This window comes from Neocloeon triangulifer, unplaced genomic scaffold, assembly GCF_031216515.1.
Source record: "Neocloeon triangulifer isolate White Clay Creek 2 clone unplaced genomic scaffold, ASM3121651v1 ptg000003l, whole genome shotgun sequence".
Classification (NCBI taxonomy): Eukaryota; Metazoa; Arthropoda; class Insecta; order Ephemeroptera; family Baetidae; genus Neocloeon; species Neocloeon triangulifer.
The window spans coordinates 4,104,468-4,128,447 of NW_026775546.1; the positions used below are offsets into that span (position 1 = coordinate 4,104,468).

At 40.9% G+C, this 23,980-nt stretch overlaps 7 protein-coding genes across 10 annotated transcripts; 5 read left to right on the forward strand and 2 right to left on the reverse strand.

Annotated features, from left to right (window-relative positions):
• Nucleotides 1–144: 144 nt before the first annotated feature.
• On the forward strand, nt 145–2,842 carry LOC132205559 (uncharacterized). Its single transcript, XM_059634655.1, has 2 exons — nt 145–259; nt 356–2,842. The coding sequence occupies exons 1-2, from the start codon at nt 256–258 to the stop codon at nt 2,716–2,718; spliced, it is 2,367 nt and encodes a 788-aa protein (XP_059490638.1). The 5' UTR covers nt 145–255; the 3' UTR covers nt 2,719–2,842.
• A 380-nt stretch (nt 2,843–3,222) lies between these two features.
• Nucleotides 3,223–6,764, forward strand: LOC132205834 (uncharacterized). The gene is made up of 9 exons (XM_059635157.1): nt 3,223–3,368; nt 3,520–3,597; nt 3,652–3,756; nt 4,192–4,615; nt 4,701–5,100; nt 5,276–5,641; nt 5,700–5,925; nt 5,982–6,097; nt 6,155–6,764. The coding sequence occupies exons 1-9, from the start codon at nt 3,284–3,286 to the stop codon at nt 6,254–6,256; spliced, it is 1,902 nt and encodes a 633-aa protein (XP_059491140.1). The 5' UTR covers nt 3,223–3,283; the 3' UTR covers nt 6,257–6,764.
• Nucleotides 6,765–7,109: 345 nt separating this feature from the next.
• Nucleotides 7,110–10,084, forward strand: LOC132192640 (F-actin-capping protein subunit alpha). Its single transcript, XM_059612691.1, has 7 exons — nt 7,110–7,206; nt 7,623–7,686; nt 7,748–7,799; nt 7,853–8,024; nt 8,078–8,256; nt 8,356–8,512; nt 8,566–10,084. Exons 1-7 carry the CDS (start codon nt 7,147–7,149, stop codon nt 8,767–8,769), a joined length of 888 nt encoding a protein of 295 aa, XP_059468674.1. The 5' UTR covers nt 7,110–7,146; the 3' UTR covers nt 8,770–10,084.
• Nucleotides 10,073–12,604, reverse strand: LOC132192641 (uncharacterized). 3 transcript variants are annotated; one of them, XM_059612692.1, is made up of 5 exons: nt 12,431–12,604; nt 11,993–12,384; nt 10,661–11,720; nt 10,380–10,603; nt 10,073–10,325 (listed from the first exon to the last, which is right to left on the reverse strand). In XM_059612692.1, exons 3-5 carry the CDS (start codon nt 10,748–10,750, stop codon nt 10,136–10,138), a joined length of 504 nt encoding a protein of 167 aa, XP_059468675.1. In that variant the 5' UTR covers nt 10,751–11,720; nt 11,993–12,384; nt 12,431–12,604; the 3' UTR covers nt 10,073–10,135. The 3 variants fall into 3 exon arrangements, with proteins under 3 accessions (XP_059468675.1, XP_059468677.1, XP_059468678.1); XM_059612694.1 differs by having other exon boundaries at nt 10,661–11,779; XM_059612695.1 differs by lacking the exon at nt 12,431–12,604 and having other exon boundaries at nt 11,993–12,386.
• LOC132192638 (endosome/lysosome-associated apoptosis and autophagy regulator family member 2-like) lies at nt 11,533–16,135 on the forward strand. 2 transcript variants are annotated; one of them, XM_059612690.1, is made up of 15 exons: nt 11,533–11,730; nt 12,000–12,129; nt 12,198–12,393; nt 12,480–12,817; nt 12,987–13,195; nt 13,258–13,582; nt 13,633–13,850; nt 14,075–14,282; nt 14,334–14,598; nt 14,657–14,798; nt 14,856–15,052; nt 15,115–15,300; nt 15,349–15,481; nt 15,537–15,785; nt 15,850–16,135. In XM_059612690.1, the coding sequence occupies exons 1-15, from the start codon at nt 11,659–11,661 to the stop codon at nt 15,895–15,897; spliced, it is 2,916 nt and encodes a 971-aa protein (XP_059468673.1). In that variant the 5' UTR covers nt 11,533–11,658; the 3' UTR covers nt 15,898–16,135. The 2 variants fall into 2 exon arrangements, with proteins under 2 accessions (XP_059468673.1, XP_059468672.1); XM_059612689.1 differs by having other exon boundaries at nt 15,537–15,790; nt 15,850–16,134.
• Nucleotides 16,136–16,883: 748 nt separating this feature from the next.
• Nucleotides 16,884–17,675, forward strand: LOC132205681 (replication initiator 1-like). Its single transcript, XM_059634927.1, has 3 exons — nt 16,884–16,898; nt 16,951–17,195; nt 17,252–17,675. Exons 1-3 carry the CDS (start codon nt 16,884–16,886, stop codon nt 17,610–17,612), a joined length of 621 nt encoding a protein of 206 aa, XP_059490910.1. The 3' UTR covers nt 17,613–17,675.
• On the reverse strand, nt 17,650–23,940 carry LOC132192636 (girdin). The gene is made up of 21 exons (XM_059612687.1): nt 23,775–23,940; nt 23,541–23,638; nt 23,301–23,389; nt 23,134–23,242; nt 22,850–23,068; nt 22,546–22,790; nt 22,411–22,492; nt 22,010–22,089; nt 21,855–21,953; nt 21,544–21,806; nt 21,309–21,490; nt 20,827–21,254; nt 20,464–20,743; nt 20,320–20,409; nt 20,172–20,270; nt 19,846–20,121; nt 19,594–19,794; nt 19,385–19,530; nt 19,238–19,330; nt 18,901–19,189; nt 17,650–18,841 (listed from the first exon to the last, which is right to left on the reverse strand). Exons 1-21 carry the CDS (start codon nt 23,785–23,787, stop codon nt 18,659–18,661), a joined length of 3,564 nt encoding a protein of 1,187 aa, XP_059468670.1. The 5' UTR covers nt 23,788–23,940; the 3' UTR covers nt 17,650–18,658.
• Between the last annotated feature and the right edge of the window lie 40 nt (nt 23,941–23,980).

Below are 23,980 nucleotides of genomic sequence, written 5' to 3' on the forward strand. Positions count from 1 at the left end.
GCTACATAAAATGCGTAAACCTGTCTGTCATCAACTTTTTCAGATTTATGACCATGATTGTTTTTATTTTTAAAAACATCTGTCAAGTTGAATGATATCCTTGCAAGTGCAGCAGTTTTAAAGTTTTCAAGTTCACCTCTGAGAATTTGCTGCTTTACGCACTTAACGTCTTCCTAATTGTTATCTAATAATCAGACGTATAAAGCTAAAAGGCTTTTGTGCATTTGTTCATTTCATCACAGCTTCGCTTCCAAGATGGGTGAGTTCTTTTATCATTTTTTTTTAACTTTTCTCAAATTCTTACTTGCAGATTTTACGAAATTTAATTTTCATTTGCTTTAATTACTTGTTTCAGGGCCTATTGGTCTTCTTTTTGGAACTGTCATAGCGTTTTTCTCAACGAACACAGAAGCAGTTTCATATTTAGATTTTGAGAACGACCTTTACTGCGATCCGCTGCGCTGCTTCTTTTCCAACGGCACTCAAAAGAAGCATGGAGCTTTGGTGCGCGCCGACGTCCCAAATGCGTTTTGTGTTTGTTTGAGTGACTCTGCCGTTCGATTCGACTGCCCGGCCAGTCTCGTCTTCAACAAGGAGGAACAGGTTTGTGACTACCCTGAAAGCGTGTCCACGGACTACGAGTTCCTCTCGGAAAAGGCGCTCAAGGCTTACGAAACCCACAACCCTGGAAAGCTGGAGAGAGAAGGTTACCAGAGGGAACAGTGGCGCAGCATGTGGCAATGCATTGGCGATAATATTGAGAAGGCAGAAACGGACAAAGTGCAGGACGCGGTCACAGCTGCTGAGGCAGCAATGCTCAACAAAGAAGTCGAAGATCAGGAGAATGCCCTAATTAAAGTTCAAGAAGCCATCCAGAACTACTTGGACCACCACCAGGCTGAGGGGCAGGCGAACAACACCAATGTTCCTGTACCAACAGCCCATCAACCATTGGTCATTCAACCTGATGCTCAGGAAGCAGATAATAATCAGGCTATTGGAGATTTAGGGAATACTAAGGCGCCACTTGAAAATGATAATGACAAGAAGTTACTTGGAGCTTATGAAGCTGGAATTGACGACGCCAATGACGGGGGAGAGGTTCTTGATGACAAAACACCATGCGTTTGTCCAGTTGCTGAAAAGGATAATTCAGAGGACAGTTCTTCCAGCAGTTCAAGCAGCAGCAGCAGCAGCAGTTCAAGCTCATCTGGAAGTTGCATAAAAATTATAAAAATTTACGATTCCAGCAAAGAAGTCAAAGAGACGTGTCCTGGAAATTTAAACCATCCTCTAGTTACTCAGCCAGCTTATGTAAATGCTGTACCTGCCTCTCCTGTTAACGCTCCTCCAGCTCAAAATGTAGCACCAGCAGCTCCGATTCCACCGCCAAATGTGGCCAATGCCGCTCAACAGCCAGCAACTCCTGGAGCCCCTGAAAGTCTGACAGATGATTCTGTTGTAAATCCGACTGCTGCTCCTGATGTCGCTCCCTCTCCTGCAAGCCCCAACACAACTGAAACTGGAAACGAAGAAGCCCTAGAAGAAAATAAAAACAATTCATCTCCTCCCGAGAGTCCTCCAGCAGACCCTGGTTCGCAAAATGACCAAGAACTAAACTCCACAACCGAAATTCCAGTTGCAGATTTACCTGCTGATGAGACTCCTCCAGAAACACCGGACACTACCACAGACCCGGCAACTCCAGATAGCAAAATACCAGAACCTTTTCTCAACAATCCAAACAGTGAATCGCCGCCCCAAACCACAGATGCAGAAAATGCCAAAGGCGAAGAGGGTACGGAAGAAGGGAAGGTGGAAGGAGATGAGGAGTCAGTGCCAAACAACACTGAGGAACCAATAACTGAGGATGTGGACGGAGACGCAATTTTTGATGAATTGGCCGCTGAAGACAAATCGGCAGAAGGAGGAGAAGCGGGAGATTTATTAAATGTTGACGTTGGCAAAAGAATATCTGAGAATCCTGGTCAAATTTCATCATTGCCAGGAATCTTGGTAGACCCTGCCTTAGGCCAGCCAAAGGTTGTTCTAGGCCCAGTTTTCAATATGAGGGAATCGCATCAAAACTTCCTTAATAAAATTTTCGGTCCTGGAGCTTTGGATCAATTTCTTAAAAACCAACAGTCCGCCGCAGCTCCAAAGGTTGGGCTTAGAATGATGACACCACCATCTCCGATGTTTGAAAGTGAAACTGAAAAGGAAGCACTTTTCGAAGCTGAAGATCAAAATGTTGAGTTGAAAATGATGACCCCAGCTCCGATATTAGAAAAGGAATCTGATAAGGAAACGCCTTCTGAGGTTGAAGATCAAAATATTGGGCTGAGAGTTAACATGCCTCATGTTCCACAAAGTGAGGACAAGAAAAACGCCACAGACAGCGTTGAAACCACCTTGGTAGACGATTTGGAAAACAATTCACTCTACTCTGAGGAAAATGACGAGGCTATATCTCCCAGCAAAGACGAACTGATTATGCGTCTGCGAACTGCATTGAGAGGAATTTTTATGCCGCCAAGAACCTCGGATGTCTCTCAAAATGCCAGTACTGAAAAGAGAGACAATGGTAAAATTTCTAAGAGGCGCTATCAAACTGTGAAATTCATGGGCAGAAACAAGAGAAGCGCGCATCACCACAAGCACAAAAAGCATGATGTTAAGACAGATGTCCGTAATCTCAATAGAGCATTACATCGGTGAGAAGGACGAAAATTCTGTTAAAATTTCTGATTTGTAATTAAGGTTATAATTTTATGTATATTTAATAAAGACCCTGTAAAAAATATTTGTGAAATAATCATCTCTATCAATCAATATCCAATAAATTAATATGAAACAGCAAAATACAAGAAGAATTTTAGTTAAAAAAATTATGTTAAGAGCTTGAAGTTTATTTTTCATTTAAATATTTAAAAGAAGCATGTTTATCAAGATCGAAATAAGAAAAAACTTTCATATTTTTATTTTCAATTTTTTTCATATTACAATTATTTTTGGCTGCAATCTGCATAATGCAATGTTGTATTTATGATTATTTGTTCATGCAATATTTTATGAAATGAATTTTTGCGTTCAAAATATGGTAGGCCCCACAATATAATGCGCAAATCTCGACAATCGACACACGTGCCTTTCGCAATGTCTTTTCACTGCCCTCCGAACTGGGATTCGCGCCTCCGGATTTCGCGCTGCCAACTCGCTCTCTGATTGGCTGGCGGGGTGAGTGCGGCGCCACCACAAGCGTAAACTGCGAACTCGGGGCAAGATGGACGAAGCAGCCAGTTTGTCGGGGCTCGAGGGCCAAGACTGGGCCAAATGGATCCGTCGATTGGGCCGCGACAGGCCGGAAGGTGAGCCGGGGCCTTTAACTAGAAATGGGGCACCGTCGGGGCCGGACTTTGGCGCGATCCGCCAGCGGCTGGGACGCCGGGCCGGCCTAACATGCGAGGGCATGGAAAGTAGCCCATGATCAATCAACTCATTTGTTGTTGTTGTTTGCAGACGACCTGAACGGAGTAGACAGTCCTGACGCCGGCGACGCCAAGCCGACGGCCCACTGCAAGCGCCTGCCCTTCAAGGGTAAGACTCGTTTGGCATGATCGTTACCCTCTGCTCACTTTTTACCACTTTCAGACCATCTGCTGTTCGGTCACTGTCCTGAGGTGGACCCGTTCGTGGCCGCTGTCTGCGAGCATTGCAACGCAATCGTCAAGATACCCTTTCTACAGCAGCACATTGGTCAGTTCGCCTTGATCGAGCCTCGAGTCATGTCTGATTAGAATCTGCGACTTTAATCCAAGCCATATCATTCTCTGTCCTTGCTTCCTACCCCCCACCGCTTGTCCTTCAACCCTCCTTTAGAGTTTACTTAGAATAGCAAGAAATATTATGCTTACAAGATATTTTATTATAATTTCAAAAATCAAGTTCACAAGATTTTACTGATAAGTAAATCACAGATTTAAAATTTAATAAATATTATTTGAATGAAAGGCAGTTGATTTAGAATTTTTCAAATATAATTAAAATCAATTATGGAAGGGTGTCATGCGAAAGACTCCCTAATTTGCATTTATCTTAAATTTTGCTGTAATTAAAAGAATTTTCTTATTTTGACTTTCTTATGATAATCCTGAAAATAATATAAAATTTTTAATCAAACGTTTTTTACAGCTTTAAGGCACAATGGAATGCTCAAAAAGTATAAAACCATCGAAGAAACGAAACCTGTCTTGCCGCCAAAGCAGTTGTCCCCTCCGACCTCAGTGAAGCCTCCAGCGGTTGCCGCACCCAAAGTGCCACTGCTGCCTGTTATGGGCAAGCAGTCGATTCTGGTGGCCGCGGCTGCCAGGTTCGCCGAAGCGCCCTTGTCTCCACCGGTGCCTCCACCTCAGGTTGTTGAGGTGGTCAAGGTGGAGAAAAGCCGGAAACGCGGACGAGCAAACAAGGCCTCAGCAGATGCTCCTGAAAAGAGGCGGAGAGTGGAAACTGCTGGTGGTTACAACCCGGACATCCATTGCGGCGTCTGGAACGAGCAAACTAAGACAAATTGTTTAAGGGCGCTCACCTGTCGGATACACTCTCTTGTCCTGAAAAGGTTAATTTAAAAAAAAAAATATGTTTTACTTCTTTTAATTTTTTTAAATAGAACAATTAAAACTGATTTATTCAATTTTCCTCAGGGCTGTGCCGATGCGAACACGTTTGTTCGATGACCTCCTAGCTCAGCACAAGTTGCAGCACAAAGTCAAGAAAGTGAGCAGCAATCACCTGGACGAGGATGGTGATGTGGTGGTGGAAGAGGAAGAAAGCATCCCGGAGGCGCCAAGTAGCACTGCGTGTCGACCAAATGGCCTCACCATCACCGGCTCATTTGCAAAAGCAGAGATCTCGCTGGAGGAATTTCCCATTGCACCCTCGGAGTTCCTTCCGCTCTCCTTTCCGAGACTCTCTGCAAGTGCCGAGGTCACCAAGAAGCCTCTGCTTGGTGACTACCTCATCCCACACAAACAGCAACCTCCAGACCGATGGAGTGTCGACTCCTCAACGGACTGCAGACCGCCTGCACCGAAACCTCTCATGGTAAAAATTAAAATTTACAATTCAAAATATAATTAAATTTTAATTCCAATATTTAGCCTTCATCATTGAATTTTCAAGTAGGCTCTTTTTAATATAAGTGTTGTGTTTATTAATTTATTTTTGATTTGATAAGGTATTTATAAAAGCAATTCAACTGAATTTTGAAAAATTTCAGGTTTGCAACACGAGCAATTTGCGCAAGTTTGGTGGTTACCTTGGTGTGCAGCGAGGACTTCAAGTATTGCGGCACAAGTTTCAGTGTCTCGTGTACGCCAAAGAAAACAACAACGAAGAAATCAAATTTGACTACCTCGGTTTCCCTCCCGCCTCTGTCAACCTGATGCCTCCAATTAAGCAGCAACACCCTGAAGCCTCTGACAATTTAGTGAAACGAAAACGCATTCGACGCCGAGCTGTGGTTGCGCGGCGGCTTCGACTGGGCAAAGTCAAATATCGACTGAAGCTGGTCCGGCATCGAAAACACAAAAACCATCGGATCTCGCCTAAGAAGCAACAGCAGTTACCTCAGCAACAAGTGCTTGTAAATTTTCATACGTAAACAAAAGTTATGATCATTTATTACCAATTTAAAATCTCAGGTGAATACAAAAAAGAGAAAAGCAGGGTCGTTCAAAGAGAACTCGAGTCTGAATGGGACAAAACCTGGAGAGAGCCTTTTAATGGCCAATAGAACAGCGGTCGGTCTGTTGAGCTCCCGACCGCACTCAGCTTTAGGCGATGCAGCCGCAGCCCACCCCTCCACTGCCTCCACAGCCATCGGCTCTCAAATGGAAGCGGACACACTTCGAGCCAACAAGTCAAAAGGTTTAACTTATTTAAATTAATAATTTCTGCAAGCCTTATTTTGTTTTAAATTTTAGGAACCCTAATCAGACTGAGTGATTTGGCAGAACCGAAAAACCACAAGAAATCAAACTTCAGTGGTAGCCAAACAATGGTTACGGTTCAACAAGTTCCTCGAGTTTTGTCCACACAGGTAATTGCTATTTTTTTTAAACTGAATTAGAAAACTGAAATTTTATGCCAATTGCAGCTCATATCCATGCCTGGCGAGTCTTCGAGTTTAAAATTTTTGCCGCCTCATTCGAAGACAGCTCTATTCTCATTTTCTAAAAAGGACCACGAGAAAACATGATAAGGTGCTGACGAGTCAAGATTGGAAGTTTGGTGGTGCTGCTTGCTAGATTTAAAGATGTACCCTGCTGCCTGATTAACCCCTCAATACCACTTGACCCACCTACCTGTCTCTCAAATTCGGCAGAAAGCAGACTGTGATCCAAAGGAAGCAAGGATTGAATTACAATGATGAAGAGATGAAGAAAAATATGCACATTTTTACTTAATAGAGAGAATTGCCAATGCTGTAACTGTGGATACACATTATATCTATATTTTAAGGAGAGTTGGTCTGAAAAAAATCTACATACTGAACAAACAAGCAATATTATAACACGAACTCTCATTCAATACTCTTGTACACAAGTGGACCTGGCCAACTTGAAAAACGCTGCTTTGGACAGAAGAGAAAGACCAACAAAGACTGTTTAGTGATATTACCTTTAAATATTATTTCAGAAATCTCGTTGTTTGATTGGTTTGAACGACGTTTGATTAAAAATGATGTTAATAAATTATCAAATTTGCGTTACGTTGCTTTTAATAGAAAATTGTATCACATTTTAAAAAATAATTTCTCTTTGCAGAAATCTTCTTTTATTATAATTTTGATCTTTATTTATTTCTTAATGATTTTTTAATTTTGCAAATAATGCAAACACTGGCCGCGTAAGAAAGCAAGGCGCATTTAGATTCGCCTGGGTGTGTGGACATTTCTAATTTTACGCCAACGAAGCAAATCGCAAAAGGCTTGGGCAACGGAGTCGCACATTAATTTGCGAATAACAGCGCCGGTGTCACTGACCTACAGTTCGTTCGTCTACGACTCGGCCTTGAGTCATTTTGGCAGCCTTGCGCGCGTCGCAGCATTGTTGGCACCACTGGCGCACTCCTCCCACATCCGCCTCTATGAAAATGGCGACCGATAGCACAGGTGACCACGACCAGCCGATTCCGGACTCCGAAAAGGTGACTGATACAATTTTCTACGTTGAAATTATTCAACCGATCTAGCAATGAAATACCATAGCATCTTTCTGATTGATAATTTTGACCGTACTGCCCTTTGTTAAGCCCAAAATTGACCCTACCAAAGCCGCTCTTTGTTATGGTTGTCGCTGTCACAGAACTTGTTTTTCGCCGGGTTTTCCTTACAATCAGGCCAAATTTGTCACTCTTAATAGGAGTTGGCGTTGAAAACATCGTTAAAAACATTGAACTGGTCGAGATTTTGTAATTTGATTTTTATTTGTAATGGAATGCGCCTTGGAAAAGACCCACCTTTTTATTATGCTGGGCTCCACCCCCCAGCAGCATTAGTCACCACAATCAAAAGCGATAACATGATTTTTTTGCTTATTTACTTTTAATGTTGCTGTTGATAGGTTCGGATCGCCTCCGATTTCATTCTTCACTCGCCTCCTGGAGAGTTTAACGAAGTCTTCAATGGTAAGAAAAAAACAATAATTTGTTTGTAAATAGTAAATTATTTGATTTAAAATACTTTTAGACGTGAGGGTGCTGCTCAACAACGACACTTTGTTAAAGGAAGGCGCCTCGGGGTAAACAATTTAAACACATTTTTTATTGGTTTTTTATTGAAACAAAATTTCAGAGCTTTTTCTCAGTACAACAAAGATCAACTGACACCCGTGAGAATCGGCTCTGCTGACCAACACTGTCTGGTCACCGATCACAATGATCTTGGCGGAGGTCGATTCTTTGACCCCAGGTCAAAACAGAGTTTCAAATATGATCATTTGAGAAAGGAGGCTTCAGATTTTGAGGTAATCAATAATAATTTATAAATTTAGAGGAATTCTAAAAAGAAAATCCTCAGCCGTATGAAATTGATGCTTTGGCCGAATCGTGGCGATCGGCCCTTGATTCCGAGCTGACCCAATACACCACAAACCACTACAAACACGGGGTGAGCAGCGTCTTTGCCAAATCCAGCGGGTCTTCCATCACACTCATTGCCTGCATAGAAGATCACCAGTTTCAACCCAAAAACTACTGGTACGGAAAGTTTTTTGTTTTCATTCAATCAATATTATTTTAAATTTTTTAAGCAGCTAAATTATAAACAACATTTTTAACTTTCTTTGTAATGAATAGGAATGGTCGTTGGCGCGCTCAGTGGTCGTTGACCTTCATCCCTGGCTCAGGTTCTGCGGAGCTTAAGGGCATCCTGAAGGTGCAAGTTCACTATTACGAAGATGGCAACGTCCAGTTGGTCAGCTCAAAAGAAATCAAAGCCCCCTTGGTTATTTCGGTTTGTCTTGTAAAAAAAAAAATTAAGGAGAATTTACACATTTTTGTTTCTAGAATGAGGCTCAGTTGGCGAAGGAGTGGGTGAAGGTTGTGGAGGAGGCTGAGAGGGAGTACCAGCAGGCCATCTCGGAGAACTACCAGACCATGTCGGACACGACGTTCAAGGCGCTGCGTCGCCAGCTGCCGGTCACCCGTACCAAGATAGACTGGAACAAGATTGTGTCGTACAGCATCGGCCGAGAACTGAGGAGCCAGTAGTGATTTGCAAAAGAAAATATTTTCATCTCTCTCACTCTCTACAAAAGGCACACAAGCAGAGAGTTTATTTTCCTTCGTTGATTTGCATTATTAATTTGTTAGTTTGTTGTACGCATCAAGCAATGATTCTATATTATAATATTCTCCCTAGTTTTGTTTTTAGAAAAAAGATCAAATCAGCCGTTAGGAAAATATTTATGCAAATTTGAGAGAAAAACTTGGGTCTGGAGTGTTTGCTATTCGGCCGTTACAATTACCCTAAAACCACGACCCAGACTTTTCTCCTTTGATAGTTATTTGGTTTACTGAGGTAAGCAAAGTGCCTTCGATTTTGATTCGTGCCCTTTTTAATTTTCCAGTATTCTTACTAAATGATATGGAACGAAAAAAGAAATGTGTACTTTTAAGATGGTGATTTGAAACGCTTTATTAGGAGTCGTTTCGTTCGCCTATCTTCAAATAATAGCTGAGAGGGTGTGTCCTATCACTCAGCATTCCATCGCCCAGCCTTCTATTATGCTTTTAATCTCCTGTGTATGTCTTGCCACAGGGAAACCGAAAATCCTATGCACGCCAATCTGAGTGAGCTTTTGTTTTTTGAGTTTTATGGTGTGTCGTTTTAAGCCCATACCTTTTGCAAGAAGTTAATCTTTCCATCCGCTCACGCATTTTTCTACTGCTTGAGATGTGCATACATGAAGTGGAAGTCGCCAAAAGATTGCACTTAAGATAATTTTGGATAATTTATTATTACACTTCCGTAGAGATTAGAATCATTTTTTTAGATCGTCGCCTCCAATTGCAAAGAATCGAAAAGCATTTATGTAATCCAGCAATTTTTTATCACATTTTTTACTACGAAGATGCCAAACAACCTCATAAGTATTTATATTCATTTGCCGTTTTATTGCGAAAAACTATTAATCAAGTCAATTCGTGACTTCAGCGATGCTCAAAATTAAGGAAAACTAGTTCCCCTTAAAAATATATTCTATGTGTAAAAATTTAACTGAGAGGGTGTCCTAGTGCAAGTGAGAGTATAAAAATGAATTCGGGTTTCCCTGCTGACTACTAGCTCCATTTTTGAGGCACACGATTACGTCCGCAGTTTCTGATTTGCGAAACCTAACGGAGAGAACAAACTTAAAATGAAATCACAACCTCTTTATCAAGACGATAGCTGGATTTAATTACAAGAAGAATAACCATTGTTAGTAATTATTATGCTACTCTGATTATCTCTGTTATTAATTAAACATTAATAAAAAGAAGATCACCCTTTCTATTCAGTAGGGGTGTTTATTTGTACACAAAATTTTTTACTTTCAAACATGCAAAAAGATGACAAAACATGATGCTTGTATTTCTACACTTTGAAAAAAGCACCGTCTTTTCTTCGATGGTAGTTTGGTCTGGTGAGGACCAAGTGATCACTGCTCGGATCAAGCTTGACCTCGTGAGCCAAATTTCGTTGCTCGTGGTCTCTGATTTGCAGAGGATGATGGAAGATGAGTTGCCGTTCATACAAGTTAGGCAGTTCGTTTCGTAAAACTCGCCTTGAAAATGAGATATAAATTAAAAATCTGTTAAAAATTTAAAACTCATTTCACCAAGTGGTTTCTCCGAGAGTTTCCGGCTGTGTGTAAAAATAGCCTTTTGAAACAAACAGGTCCTTTTCGTGATGGTACCTGGCGGATAGGGCTAAATCGAGCTTGTCCTGAGTCGGAAAAGACCAGTCTTGTCTTTGTCGGGCGCTGGACAAAGTGTGGTGTCGAGACAATCTTTCGCTTGGGTGAAGAAATTGAGCCCAACCTTGCCGAAGGTGCAAGTTTTCCTAATAAAGGAAATTTATTTTTTTTCAGGTAGGGAATATTTGAACGAAATTATATACAATTTGCACTTTATGTGGCTGATCGCTGGGAATAGTCTCTTGCAAAGGCAGTGGACCGAGGTTCCGTAACTGCCTGTTCTTGGTGCCCATTTTCTTATTGCACTCGGCTGCCTTCTCTCGTAATTACCGCACCCTGATGACAGCTATTTCTCGAATTAGTGCGATGGCTTGTTATTACGCGGCTCGGGTCGTCGCCATGGAGATAGCCAGAGACTCCATTAGCTTCTCGGCCGACACGCGCCGTGGGAGGTTGAAATATTATCTCATCTAGGGGGTGCGGTGGAAATGAGAAGGAAATTTCTCATTTTCTGGATGCTGAAGTGAAAAAAGAAATTTTTTTAATTGAGGGGTGCATACATGAAAATCAAATATTTTTTAGTAATCTGCAACCCGCACGCCTCTGCTGTTGAGCCGATGGCCTACTTTCATATATTGCAGGGGTTGACTAATTTTTTTGCGCCAATTCTAATTGATCTTTGCTCTTGATAAAATATTATATTTAACGAAATACACTTTTCTGTTTTTTTTTTTTATAAAATGGATTTTATTTACTTTTTTATTAATTTAAAAAAAAATTATTTTAAATTTAAATTTGATATTATGATTAAGACTACATGGATTTGTTTATTATTCTCAAGACGCACATTTTCTTGTTATTTCTTTCCATCTGAGTGGAAACGTCACTCCAAATTAGAGACAATTACTTTTCCGCACGTTATAGTACAGACTACTGGCGCCTATATAAGCACGTGTTGGCTTTCTTTTGTATAGTAAGCGCGCGTCCAGTTTTTCCTGCGGTGCGCATGCTGCTTTTGCCACCCCACTTCACATCCAACCCTGTGTGTGTGCTGTCAGTGTAGGCGTACGTCGACTGCAGATCAATATAGAGGAGGAAGCCAACAGGCAGCTGCAGCTGAGCAGTGTCAGATAAGAAAGGAAGCGAAACGTCTGCTGTTATCGGCACGATTCTGGCGAAAATCGACGGTCGCGGCGCCGAAATGGGCCGACTCTTGATAGTGGTGGTGCTGCTCGGTCTCGCGTTTGAGGGGTCCAAGGCCGACTGCAATTTGGTAAGTAAAAAATGGAGCACCAAAAGCAGAAAAATCCAGAAGATTATGGCTGAAATTTTTTATCATTTAAAAAATTATTATCAAAATTAAATTTACAAAAAGTAATTTTGAATTTTTTTCTAACTTTCAAGAATTGTATTTGATCAACTAAACAATATAACAAAACGCTTTCCTTGAAATAATCATTTTAAATTTTATTTAAAATTATATAAGTTTGATAGACAAGCGAAAATTTAATGTAAGTTATTTATTTTTTGCATACTTCATAGGGAGATGATTTCAAATTTGAGTTGACGCCCTGCGACTCTCAGGGAGGAAGATGGCGGGTGCAGGTGCCCACATCATCAGACCAATTCCAAAGTTGTTCCTTGCAGCAGCCAAAGAGGGTCGATTCTTGTGGTATAAAAAAAGCATTCTCAACGTTTATAAAAAAAACTATAATGATTCCTTTTTGTGAAAACTTTTAGAGTCATCTTGCGCAGCCGGTCAATTTTTCGACCTGTCTTCCTTGAGCTGCAGTCCTTGTTCGGCCGGGACTTACTCTTTAGGCGGTGCTGTTCTTTTTGATAGCTGGGACACCCTACCCGAGGGTTTCCACTCGCAAGTTGAATCGTTCCAGTCTTCGTTCATCGGTCGATACGGCAACGGCATCAACTGCACTGCGTATGAATAAATAATTTGCTCCAAATTTTTTTCTTACATTTTTTAAAATATTTGAATAATTTATGATAAAATGATCATCACTTCAGGTATGGATGGCAAGCCAAAGGGGACTTTTTGGCGTCCCTGGGCGGGCCGTGCGCAGCCACAGTAGCGGTGTCGGTGCGACTGGCAAGCGCTGGAAATCTTTCGTACTGGTATCAGTACTCGAATCGCGACGTCATTTTTGACTTTGAGGCGCAAAACGAGCAGTGCCAGAGCGTGGCAGACGCGAAGGAGTATCGCTGGCCATCAGCCACTGCCGAGGGCGAATGGCATCGCCAAGTGGTTCAGCTGAAGCCGGGCAACAACCTGCTTCAGTGGAAAACAATTGGGATGGAAACTTATCCCGGCAAACCTGTGCTGATCAAATCAATTGAAATTAGCGGTAAATTAAAAAAAATTGTTAATAGAAATAATAATTTGGAAAATTTCTAAACATAATTCAATTTATTTGAACAAAATATTAGTACACCTTTGCAGTCGTATATGTATTTTTATTTTATTTTTTTTTTTTTAATGAAAAATTTTGTCTATTAAAAATATTCAATTTCTAGGCATGGCTAAATCACCCTCCTGCACCCCATGCAGAAACGGCACCTTCAGCTCATCCGGCTCTCGGAAATGTCAAGAGTGCCCTGAAAATCACTTTTCCGTTCGGGGCGCCAGCTCCTGCCAGCCATGCAACCCTGAAACCGAATTTTCTCCCAAAGGTTATCCCCGCTGCCTCAAAAGACACGTCTGCACATCTAAAGATTTTTATGAGGTGAAATCTTGTTCATATTTTAAGGGCAAATTTTTTCAGGTTAAAATTTTGATTGATTCTAGGCCAAATCACCCTGCGACGCGAATAACCAAACGCGGACCGTGTACCGATGGCTGGAGCCAAAAATTTGCATGGCTGGTGTCGAATTGCCCCAACCGGGCCCCAAACACCCCTGTATGCCGTGCAATCCGGGAATGCGCCAAGCTTCCTCGACTGGAGCAACTGCCGGCGCCACTTCCTGCGAGTTCTGTCCGGTCGAGCACTTTTCCGAAGACGGTGGGCAGTGTAAAACGTGTCCGCCGAACACCACCCCAAACTACGGGTACATGTTTGAACGGTGGGCTGAAATGCCGGCGATGATGAGCTCAACTTGCCGCCAGCAAGATGGTAAAAAAATTATATTGAAAATTTGGAAAATCTGTTTTTAAATTTTTCAGGAGCGGAATGTGGAGGAATGGCAGGTTGGCAACTGGCTGGCTCTCACATTCACTCGGGCCGCCACCACGCAGATGGGGCGTATCTTCTTCTCTCCCTTAATGTACCTGGATTCCGAGGAAAGGGTTCGGTGGTTGGAGGGAGAAGGTTGGAGGTTGGGAGAGTGGCGTTCACCTTTGAGCTTGACTGCAAAGCAAAATGCGAATTCGTTTTCATGGAGGTCAGATTTTTACTCATTATAAAGAATTTATTATTCAAATTAAAAAAAAAAGATAAATTGGCCGCATGCCCGTAGTAGAGCCAAACGCCTGCTGAATGCGCAATTAGGCAACTTGGCAAACGCCGGATTTGAGCCGGCTGCCTATTTAAAAAAAATTCTTTTATTTTTTGGCAGCCAGACGAAATTTTTAAAGGCTATTTTGTTATTTTATTTTTTAAACGTAGTCGTCTGACCGTCAAGGGATGACTTTGGTGCAAAGCTGGAGTGGCGCCACATCGAAGCACGAATTCAGCCACCCTGTTTACACTAACGATTCCTACACCTTCAGCTGGGCCTTCCAAAAAGCCTCTCTGAGTGACTTTGACATCCTCTCCAATTTGCTGGACGCGGACGTCGCTAGAATTTTCTCCATCAATGTTACAAATACCATTGGTAAAATAATTAAAAAATAATTATTTCTTTTTTAAATAAAATATTTTTCAGATGGTGGAGCTAGTGTGTGCCTGCCATGCCACCAGGAAACGGAGGAACTGGGCTGCATACCGTGCCCTCCGGGTCAGTACGTTGACCCTAATTCTACGCAGTGTACGCCATGTCCACCGGGAACAACAGTTTCCGACCCTTTGGCGTATGGCATAGAGTCCTGCCAACCTTGCGGACCGGGACTGTCTAGCGTGGATGGGGTCACTTGCACCTCAGACTGCGTTTTTCAGGGTGACCCTTCTTTTGACCTCTCCGCCCTTGCTGAGTTAAAAATTAATTAATTTAAAATGAAACATGTTTGATTTAATTTTATTAATATCTAGCACGGTTCTGATAAGGGGTAGTCGCTTATTCACTGCCTCTGGCGCTCAATATTACCACGTCTTCAACATAAGTCTTTGTGGGAAAATTCAGGCACAGTGCTCGAATAACGTTTCATATCAAATGGACGGTCAAACCTCTCAAGTAAGATTTAGGAATTTAATCCTTCAGTCGGCGTAAATAATTTTTCTCTATTTACAGATCAATTCATTTGTTTGCCGAACAACGATGGTGCCGAGTGCATGGTCTGAGGAAGAAGTGATTTTGTCCACGCAGTCGGTGACCCTTGGTGATGAGCTGGTGGCTGTCACCAAAGACACGACCTTCATGAACATGGAGGTCATCGAAGAATTTTTGACTGCTAACACTTCACTCCACTTTTACTACACTACCCCAATGTCAGTCATGAATAAAAATTAATGTTAAAAAAATTATTTAAAAAAAAAATTGATTGAATTAGGGCGACGAGGTCGTGTCCGCAAGGTAGGACGACTGTGATAAGTCTGATGTGTGACCCTAGCAAGAGAGGAAATGGCACCATTGTCCTGCCATCAAAGTGCCCGGACGGAACGTGCGACGGCTGCACCTTCAACTTTCTTTGGCAGACGGCCGTCGCCTGTCCCGTTTGCAAGGAGAAGGATTACAAGTATAGTTTTAATTTAAATTTAATTACAAAAATTAATTGTAATTCCAGATTGGTCAAGGGCGAGTGCACCTTGGGCTCGCAACTTCTGCACTACCTGGCTCCGACCAACTGCAGGGTTTTAGGTGACCTGCCCGCTACGAAGGCTGTCAAATGCCAAAATCACATTCCCGTCGAGCTTCAAGTAAAATATATATCTTTTTAATTTTTAATGTAATTTTTTAAATTAATATAATTAGGCCATCATTGGTGGAACGGTGATGGTTGCGGCACTTTTGTGCGGTTTGATGGTTCACTTCTGGCGCAAAACGCAGCGCTTGGAGTACAAGTACATGAAACTGGTGCAAAACTCGACTTCTGGCAGCGACGGCGCCGAGTTGCCTCCTGCCGAGAGCTGCGCCCTGGACGATGGTGAAGAGGAGGACGTTCACTTCGCCCAACCCGCCAAGCAAAACTTCCTCAACCGAATCAAAGCCATGACCAGGAAGGTACGGTGAGTAAAGAAAGGCAGCGAGTTGGTGATGGATTTTAAAAAATATGTCAATTTTGCAGTCGGAAGGTGACAGCAGTGCCTTTGAAACGATACAACTTACACAATGACGAAGTCGGCTGAGCCTCTTGAACGTGACCAAAAGCTTCAATTTTGTAATTTGAAAATATTGTGTTCTATCAAATATGTTGCGTAAAGAAAATATTGAAATATTCGTCTATCTGTGTTATATCAGGGTTTTTAATGTGTTACGATTCGTGATTTTGGCGGCTGAGTAAATTAATGTATCGGGAAAATTTCACCTTGTAAACACGCACCTTTGTCGCTATTACGATAATAAAATATATTTATGATATCATAAAATAATACTTGCATTTTCATTGAGAAATAAATAAATAAAAAAAATTGAACTTTCCATTGAAGAAGAAAGTTTCCCTTCTTCCCTTCATTGAATTCAATTCACTTCCCTCCCCCACCAGCAACCCCCATAAAAGGTATTGTTACAGCAGCTGTTCTGCCCCCAAAGCTAGTTTGGAAACAGAAAAGCGCAGAACGTGTGGGATGATGACGCCTGAAATTTGCAGACTTTGCACATTTCCGGTCGTTGATGGTGGCGTTGCACTTTTCGAGGTTGACATAGAGAAATTGTCAAATTGGTGGATTAGCCGGCTTAATGTTGACTTGGACTTGAACACTTTGTTTGAGAGTCGATGCTGCTGGGACTGCGTTTGCGACGCTAGGTAATAATATCTGATTTTTTTTAACAATCTTTTTTTAAGATTTCTAAAGATTTGAACATGAGAATGGGAATGACGGTGATGACGTCTGGTGCGTTTGGTGGCCAGAAAATATACCAATATACAAATATTACCTAGGTAACATTTACTTGCAAATTTAAATTGTGAAATGTAATTAGGATAAAATTTTTAGAAGGTTTTACGAAGCCCTGCAAAGTGGTTTTAAATTCTTTGCCTGATGTTCAAGAATCTGATGAAAAATCGGATAGAGTCAAGTGCGTTTACTGTCCAAAAACGTACCAGCGCACAAAAGACCTTTGGAAGCATGTTAAAAAAAGACACAGTGACATTTCCATCAAATGCAACTTCATCAAGCAATGCCCGAGTTATTTTCTGACTAGAAATGATTTGGAAAAACACATCAAGGATGAGCACCAAAAGGAAAAGGTCATCTCGTCATTTGAGTGTGTCTACTGCGGCTTAAAACTGGATGGATTCCGAAAGTACCGCGTACACGTCAACCAAACCCACAAAAAGGAGGCCGTCAAATGCAAAGTTGCAAAGTGCGGGCGGTACTTTAAGTTGGAGGAGGAATTGAAAAATCACTTTCACGCGACGCACGCTAAAAAATTGAAGAAGAAATTATTTGGATGCGCTTTGTGTGATTACAGGTGAGCCAGGATTAAATGATTTAGAAAATTAGATTTTTTTGTAATAAATTTTCTAGGGTGGAGCAAAAATGCGATCTAATTCCGCACCTGACTGGCCGACACTTCCCCAAAACCATCAAATGTCCCAAGTGCCCACGTCGGTTTGCTTCGAACTCGCTTTTGAAAGTTCATCAAAGACGTATCCACGTCAAGGTCAGATGCCCTAGCTGCCAAGAAATGTGCAGCAAGTCAAAGGTCACTGATCACAACGTGACCGTTTCGTGTTCAGCTTGTGACCAACAATTTCAATGCACCAACCACTACAAGGAACACAAAGCTAAATGCACTGCGCAAGTTACATGTTTGTTCTGCAAAGTTTCTTTCGACTCTGGAAACAAACTAATGATTCACTTGAGAAAACGACATTCCCAAAGCTGAGGGAATAAATTGCCTTGAAATTATATGAATCTTCACGTTTTGTTTGCACATCATGTATTTAAAATTCTCAAAACAATCATTTCATATTTTCAATTTTCGTTGATCGTAGAAGTGCATAATAATATTACAAAACATGAGTGACGCAGAAGAGTGTCCAAAAATTTAAAGAGATCACTACTTTTGATAACTACTTACATGGCTACACGAAAAGAAAGGCACAATTTCGTATATCTAGTTTACAAAAGACCTCTTGGTTGTTAAAAATAAATAATTATCCCTACTCGTAAGGAAATTTTCCAGTAAAAGAAAATCACAATGGTTCCAGCGTTAAAAAGGCATCATGCATTATTCAAGAATGCGCAATTGTCTATCGATAAAACTTTGAGTAAAAAAATCCAAAAGGTAGTTTAAAGGCCTCCGTAGATGGAAATCATTGAAATAAAATATACAAGCGGCAAAAATATGGTGAAAAAATTGGCCCCCACATTAAGCAATGGTAGGATTAGTTTCTAAAACTACTATAAAAGTTTGTGACAAGAGTGCAACAAGATTAGTAAAATCCAAAATTTAACCTTATGTTTCTAAAACTACTAGGCTGCATTCAAAATTGCACTTGAATACTTTTAGTAACAAGAGACCAAATCAACAATAAATATCTAAAAAAAGTTAGATAATAGGAAATTGACATGTCATTGCAAAATGTTGTGCGCGAGAATGTTAGTTTCCAAAAAAGCCTTGCTGGTCTCATTTGACCTTGGGCCAAAATACAGCTCATTAATTGCAAGAAAAGGCACTCGATATTGAGCTGTTTCTTATTACTTTAGCACCGTAAAAAATGGATTCATTGCTGCTTGAGGGTAACTATCTGACTACAGAGTGTGCTTGTTAATTAATTGATGTAAAGTCGGGATTTACAAAAGCTGCTGTACGGAATCACCACAGGCAATAAATTCAGTCGATAAGTTAAGTATCCAAAAAGTGGTGGTGAGTTGCCCTGATCAAAGTTTTGATTAGGAATGGGGGTTTTTGGGGGTGGGGGCCTTATGTCAGACACACCCGTACTCATACCAGATGGAGCTCTCGGGTTTCGGCTGATCAGGGGTGTCGTGATTGTTGTGGTTGGAGCCGGGTGACTGCACGTTGTTTGTCGTCCCGACAACCGCTGATATTTTGTTGTAGACCAAAATGTTCCTCTCTTTTGTGTCGTTGGTTGGATTGTCCAGAGGCTCCTGCAATTTTTATTTTTAAGACCACTATAATATTAAATTAAACAAATTAAAAAACACACCCCTAGACTTGAAGAGGGATGATCGTCATCGTAGTAAATAGCCCTTCTGGTTCCAACTGTGCTCAAAGACGTATCTGTGTCCGAATCGAGAGGAAGGCCGCTACCGTGATCGGACACTGTCTCGTCAGAACTGTGCTCCGAATCGTGAGTTGTGTTCAAATCAGAGGACGCAGAGGTGTCTGCTCCCTCGGCAGTGTTTCTCGATCGGCTTCTTCCTCTAGGAACTTTGCTGATGATGTCCGAACCAGCTTTCCTAACTTTTTTGACTAAATTGGCACCAAACCCCTTCCTATAAAATGTGGCTTAATATAATATAATTTAAAAACTCTGGTTATACTTTTTTGTCGAACAGCTGTCGAGCCTCCGATAATGGTCCATAATTTTTTGTTCCAAGTTTTCCTTCTGCCTCATGAGTCCATTGAGTTTTTCCCTAACACAAAGCAATTAGTAATTTTGAAAGCTGAATATATGAATTTTTTCTTACAAGAATATCTTTTCCTGGCTGTGGAAAAACTCCTTGTCCTCCATTGAATTTGAAAGGAGTTCGTGGTATTGGCTCAAAAGAGACGTAACATGGCTCATGAGACTCCGCCTGTCTTCCTCGAGAGAATGTGCAACACCAACAAGCAGCTGCAAAGTATAAATGATTTATTGTGACTTACAATTAGATAGTTATCAAATAAAACTACAAACCTGAAGCTTAGTATCGACTCTTGTGAGTCTGGCACTTAATCTAGTATTAACTTCTTTTTCATTTTCTAGACTTGTGGTAAGCTGCCTTGTGTTTATCCTTGCTGTTCCCAGTTCAACCCTTGTCCTTCTCAGTTCATCGTCTCTTGATCTGGCCTCCATTTTCAATCTTTCAGAGGCAGAGAAGAGCTGCCTGAAGTCCTCCTGTAAGATTTATTGCTTTATATTTATCTTAACTTAATTTCTGGATCGAACCTTCAGCTTTGAATGTTCGGCTCGAAGGTTGGCAAGTGTCTTTGCTTCAATTCTGAGAAGTTCTTGGTCTTGGTTGGTGATTTTGAGTGCATTGATTTCTGCTGTTGCTACTTTGAGCTCCTTTTGTGCAGCCTTTAGTTCACTCCTTGTAGACTCACGCTCATTCCTAGCAGCCTCATACTCCATGCTAAGAGTTTCATGGATCTTTTGAAGGTTAGCCATATCCTGGGCCAGCTGGCTATTTTGAGCCACTTGATTCTCAAGTTGGTGACACAACTAAAATTTATTTAATTTAAATAAAATTCAATAAGTTTTATTATCCAAACCTCTTCTTTTTCAGCTGCCAACTGAGTATTTGCCAGCTGCTGAGCCGTTTGTTGGTTGAGTAATGAGGCAATTTGGGACTCAAGCAAAGAAATTTTTACCTAAAATACAAATTCAGAAATTTTTTGCAAACTAAAAAGATTATCATACTTGAAGCTCAGCAATTTCCTGCATTTTATTGTTTGCATCAACCTCAGCCTGGATTTCAGCTTCAGTTGGAGTTTCCACACAGACTCCTCCCTAAAATAATTTTATCAAAACTTGCCCCATTAAATAAAATTATGAATCACAAACCTCTGTGATTCCTTTCTGCTTCTCTTTCAAAGTGTTGATAAGTTCAGGATTCTGCGCTAATAAAGTCAGCATGGCCTCGTAATCGGTCAATGTGATTCTATCTATGTTCTCGCAATTTGCTATTTGCTTGACAGTGCTAAAAACAGAGTCAAGCTGGCTGTTTAGTTTCTCCTTATCTATTTTCTCCTGCGTCAGTTTGTTTTGTAAATCTTTCAATGAGTTATTCAACAAGTCTCGCTGACTGATAGTCTCATTCATTTGCTGCTCGAGCTCAGAAGATCTGCAATGCAACATAATTGTTTTTGTACACAATAGTTTTTGTTTAAAAAGATGGCTTATGAATTTTCAGCTAAAAGCTCACACCTCTGGATAGTGTCCTTGGCCACTTTCAGGGCAGCCTTGAGTTCAGTTGCTTTGCCCTCAAACTCTCTCCGCTTGGAAATTTCCGCGTCTAGCAGGGCAGATTTGGTTGCCAAATTTTCCAACGCCCTTTCTTTCTCTGTCCTAAGCAGAACAATTTCCCGCTGTCCTGAGGTGTGCTTGGTCCTTTCAGCCTCCCACAACACTCCGTTGGCCCTGTGCACAGACTCCAAATGGGACACTTTGTCAGACAATTCAACAATGTGCTGCTTTGATTCCTGCAACTCAGTGGCAAGCTTTTGAGATTGAATCGCAGAGTCTTGCAATTGCGAGCCAAGCTCCTTCTTTTCATTGGTCAATTCTCGGACAGTGTCTTCGAGAGTCGACTGCAGCTGACGATGCACCCGTTCAGAAGAAAGAAGTTCTTCAACCTGAATTAAAATTTTTTTAAAACTGTTGAAGACTGTAAAATTTAAAATTCTTGCCTTTAGGGCCGACTTTTTCTTCTCATTGTCTAAGGCAGTTTGCAAACTGGCTGTTTCCAAGGACAGATTTTCTTTTAAAGAGTCAAGTTCCGCTCGCATCCGAGAATTCTCCATCTTCAACTTAACAACCTCACTCTGAGCGCTTGTTTGCAGCTGATCTAGCAAACTGCCACCGCTGCCAACTGTTTTATCAAAATTAGCGAATCAAATATTTGCATTTTCAAAGAAAACAAACCTCCGTCATTAAGGTTGGGATCTAGTTCCTGACTCGCGTTCTTCGGATCGGATCGACCAAGGGAAAGCTGTCTTAGTTGAAGCTGTGTATTCTCTTCAGTCAAATCCCTAATTTTTTCCTGCAACTCTTCTCTGTCTTGATTTCCATCATTATTCGATTGCTTCAGACGAGCAATTTGTGCCTCCAAATCAATGATGGCTTCTGATCGTGCCCTTGCTCTCGACAGCTGTTCTTCAAGGTCCTGTGTTCGGTCCACCAACAGTCTGTAAATTTTAATGATTATCAAGTCATTTTTATTTCAATCATCCTACCTATTATCGCTCTGAAGTTCGCTCGTCAATGATTTCAAATACTCCAGATCTCTAAGTTTGTCCCTGGCCCTACCCAATTCAGCTTCAACTCTTTCGCACCTGAAAATTCAATTCAATTAGTTCAATTTCTTAAATAAAAAAATATTTTAATTCACCTCTCGGCTTTAAGTCTGGCAGCATCAAGTTCGTCTCTGTACAACTTGGCCGATCGAGCAGAAGAACTTAAATCTGAAACCTGAAAGAGAGTACATGAATAATTTAGTTGCAAATTGTGTTTATTGATATATCACAAAGGCAATTGCTGCCCATAACGGGATACATCATTCATACATTCAAAATTATACAAATTCAATACAATTGAGAGAAAAGATGAGAGTTTTACAAACAAAGTTTTACATGCAAAATTTCACAAACAAAATTTTCCAATTAAAAAATATAAACAAAAGAAAAATAACAATAGTCAAGTTCTTTGGACATTTTTTTTTCATTTTCTGGATGCTGAAAGCTTGCATTTAAATGACTGCCTGATACTAAGGTTTTAAAATAAAAAAATTACCTCTTGCTTTAATTTTCCAACAATTTCTTTCATGCTTTCTAACTCCTCTCTGCACTCCATCAGAGCTTCTCCCTTTTCCTCTCTATAATTTAAATTAAGTAATTATGTCATTAATATCTTAAAATTATGCATTACAGTTCTTGTGTCCTTCTTCGTAATTTAGACTTCCACTCTGCAATCTCAACAACATGATGCATAGCATTGGTGCTGTCGTCCACAGACATGCTCCTTCGAGAAACTCCGTCCTCTCGACCATCCTTGGCCAAAAGTTTGATGTATTGGGACATGAAACGGTCTCGATCTTTTGCCATCTTATAAATTGAAGACATCTGGTCTGTTGCCTGCTCTCCACTCAGGACAATGCTTCCTTCCTCAGTGACCTTTGTTATTTTAAAATTTAAAAAAATAAAAAAAGTCAAATTTAATAAAACTCTTGTACCTCCTTAATGTTTTCTACTATTTTCAACTGAACGTCGACAGGCAGTGATTTGAGTTTGAGGATAAAATTTTCCTTCTCCTGACATTGTACAGCCGCCCCTAGTAATAGTACCAAGAGAAGACGTGCTTCAGAGGTAACAGAAACATCGCCATCATCAGGATTGACGGCCAATAGAGAGACGTCGGGAACTGACAAAAGCACAGAGCCTTGACCCTCCTTCTGCAAATAAAATTATGAATTAAAAATAACAAAGAAAAAATACCATATTTTTTTTACAAATTTACCTCATAAAAAACTTTGAGGCCATTGACAACAATGTCTAAATTTTTTAGTCGAACTGTAGGGTCTCCATGAGACTCCTGAACCTCTGTAGATGGATTGCCATCAGGATCACTGTTTTAGGAAATGATTAAATTAATCCATCATACTGATGACTTAATCTTATAATTACATTCTTTGCAGAACTTCATATAGGAGAGGTCCGTCAATCAAATCCTCAAAGTTTTGCAACAGATCGGAGTCGACAAGGCAAGATTTAAGCTGCATTAAGAAATAATTAGAATAAAATATAAGTTCTCAAGCATACATAAATAACTGGCTACTAAGTATATTGATTTTTTTTTTAAATTAAATAATTTTTAACTTCTTAACAAGTTTAAAATTATTTAAAATTTGTATTTTAAAAAATTACCCAAAAAACAAGGTGCCCATTCATCAAAGAGGCCCTGGCCATGTTGGCCTCAGAGCCGTTGTCCCAGTTGTCTTCCTCAATTAAAGACGAGTAGCTGCCTGCAATGCAGAATCACAATCCACCATAAAAATCATCATAATGCCATAGGTGAGTGGACTTGAGGTTGCGAATCAATAAGGGGCCCCTTTTGTTAAAAACGCGAGAACCCACTGCAAATTCGCGTGTCGGACTCACCGCTTGTCGCCATGGCCACTGCATTCGGGCCAAATTCGGACGGCAAAAGAATTCAACCCTTCAGAAGGCACGTCTCAAATTGTGCACCAGCGGCCATTGCTTTCAAAACGACTCGAGGCTCATTATTTTGTTGTTTTTTCTCTCGAGGATCACAACATCCGCCCCCACCACCGCCAGGTGTATACGCATTTGAGTGCTTTTTTGAG

What these genes read in the sequence shown, in the direction of transcription:
- LOC132205834 (XM_059635157.1), top strand. Translation starts at nt 3,284, where the DNA reads ATGGACGAAGCAGCCAGTTTGTCGGGGCTCGAGGGCCAAGACTGGGCC. An exon ending in CAAGCGCCTGCCCTTCAAGG is followed by an intron (nt 3,598 to 3,651) that starts GTAAGACTCGTT and finishes TACCACTTTCAG; the next exon opens with ACCATCTGCTGTTCGGTCAC. An exon ending in CTCGAGTTTTGTCCACACAG is followed by an intron (nt 6,098 to 6,154) that starts GTAATTGCTATT and finishes TGCCAATTGCAG; the next exon opens with CTCATATCCATGCCTGGCGA.
- LOC132192640 (XM_059612691.1), top strand. Translation starts at nt 7,147, where the DNA reads ATGAAAATGGCGACCGATAGCACAGGTGACCACGACCAGCCGATTCCG. An exon ending in CGATTCCGGACTCCGAAAAG is followed by an intron (nt 7,207 to 7,622) that starts GTGACTGATACA and finishes TGCTGTTGATAG; the next exon opens with GTTCGGATCGCCTCCGATTT. An exon ending in TTAAAGGAAGGCGCCTCGGG is followed by an intron (nt 7,800 to 7,852) that starts GTAAACAATTTA and finishes ACAAAATTTCAG; the next exon opens with AGCTTTTTCTCAGTACAACA.
- LOC132192641 (XM_059612692.1), bottom strand. Translation starts at nt 10,750, where the DNA reads ATGGGCACCAAGAACAGGCAGTTACGGAACCTCGGTCCACTGCCTTTG. An exon ending in AGCCACATAAAGTGCAAATT is followed by an intron (nt 10,604 to 10,660) that starts GTATATAATTTC and finishes TTCCTTTATTAG; the next exon opens with GAAAACTTGCACCTTCGGCA. An exon ending in ACTCTCGGAGAAACCACTTG is followed by an intron (nt 10,326 to 10,379) that starts GTGAAATGAGTT and finishes CTCATTTTCAAG; the next exon opens with GCGAGTTTTACGAAACGAAC.
- LOC132192638 (XM_059612689.1), top strand. Translation starts at nt 11,659, where the DNA reads ATGGGCCGACTCTTGATAGTGGTGGTGCTGCTCGGTCTCGCGTTTGAG. An exon ending in AACGGCATCAACTGCACTGC is followed by an intron (nt 12,394 to 12,479) that starts GTATGAATAAAT and finishes TCATCACTTCAG; the next exon opens with GTATGGATGGCAAGCCAAAG. An exon ending in TGGACGGTCAAACCTCTCAA is followed by an intron (nt 14,799 to 14,855) that starts GTAAGATTTAGG and finishes CTCTATTTACAG; the next exon opens with ATCAATTCATTTGTTTGCCG.
- LOC132205681 (XM_059634927.1), top strand. An exon ending in TGCGCTTTGTGTGATTACAG is followed by an intron (nt 17,196 to 17,251) that starts GTGAGCCAGGAT and finishes TAAATTTTCTAG; the next exon opens with GGTGGAGCAAAAATGCGATC.
- LOC132192636 (XM_059612687.1), bottom strand. An exon ending in GCCAGACTTAAAGCCGAGAG is followed by an intron (nt 21,954 to 22,009) that starts GTGAATTAAAAT and finishes TTGAATTTTCAG; the next exon opens with GTGCGAAAGAGTTGAAGCTG. An exon ending in GAACTTCAGAGCGATAATAG is followed by an intron (nt 21,807 to 21,854) that starts GTAGGATGATTG and finishes TAAAATTTACAG; the next exon opens with ACTGTTGGTGGACCGAACAC.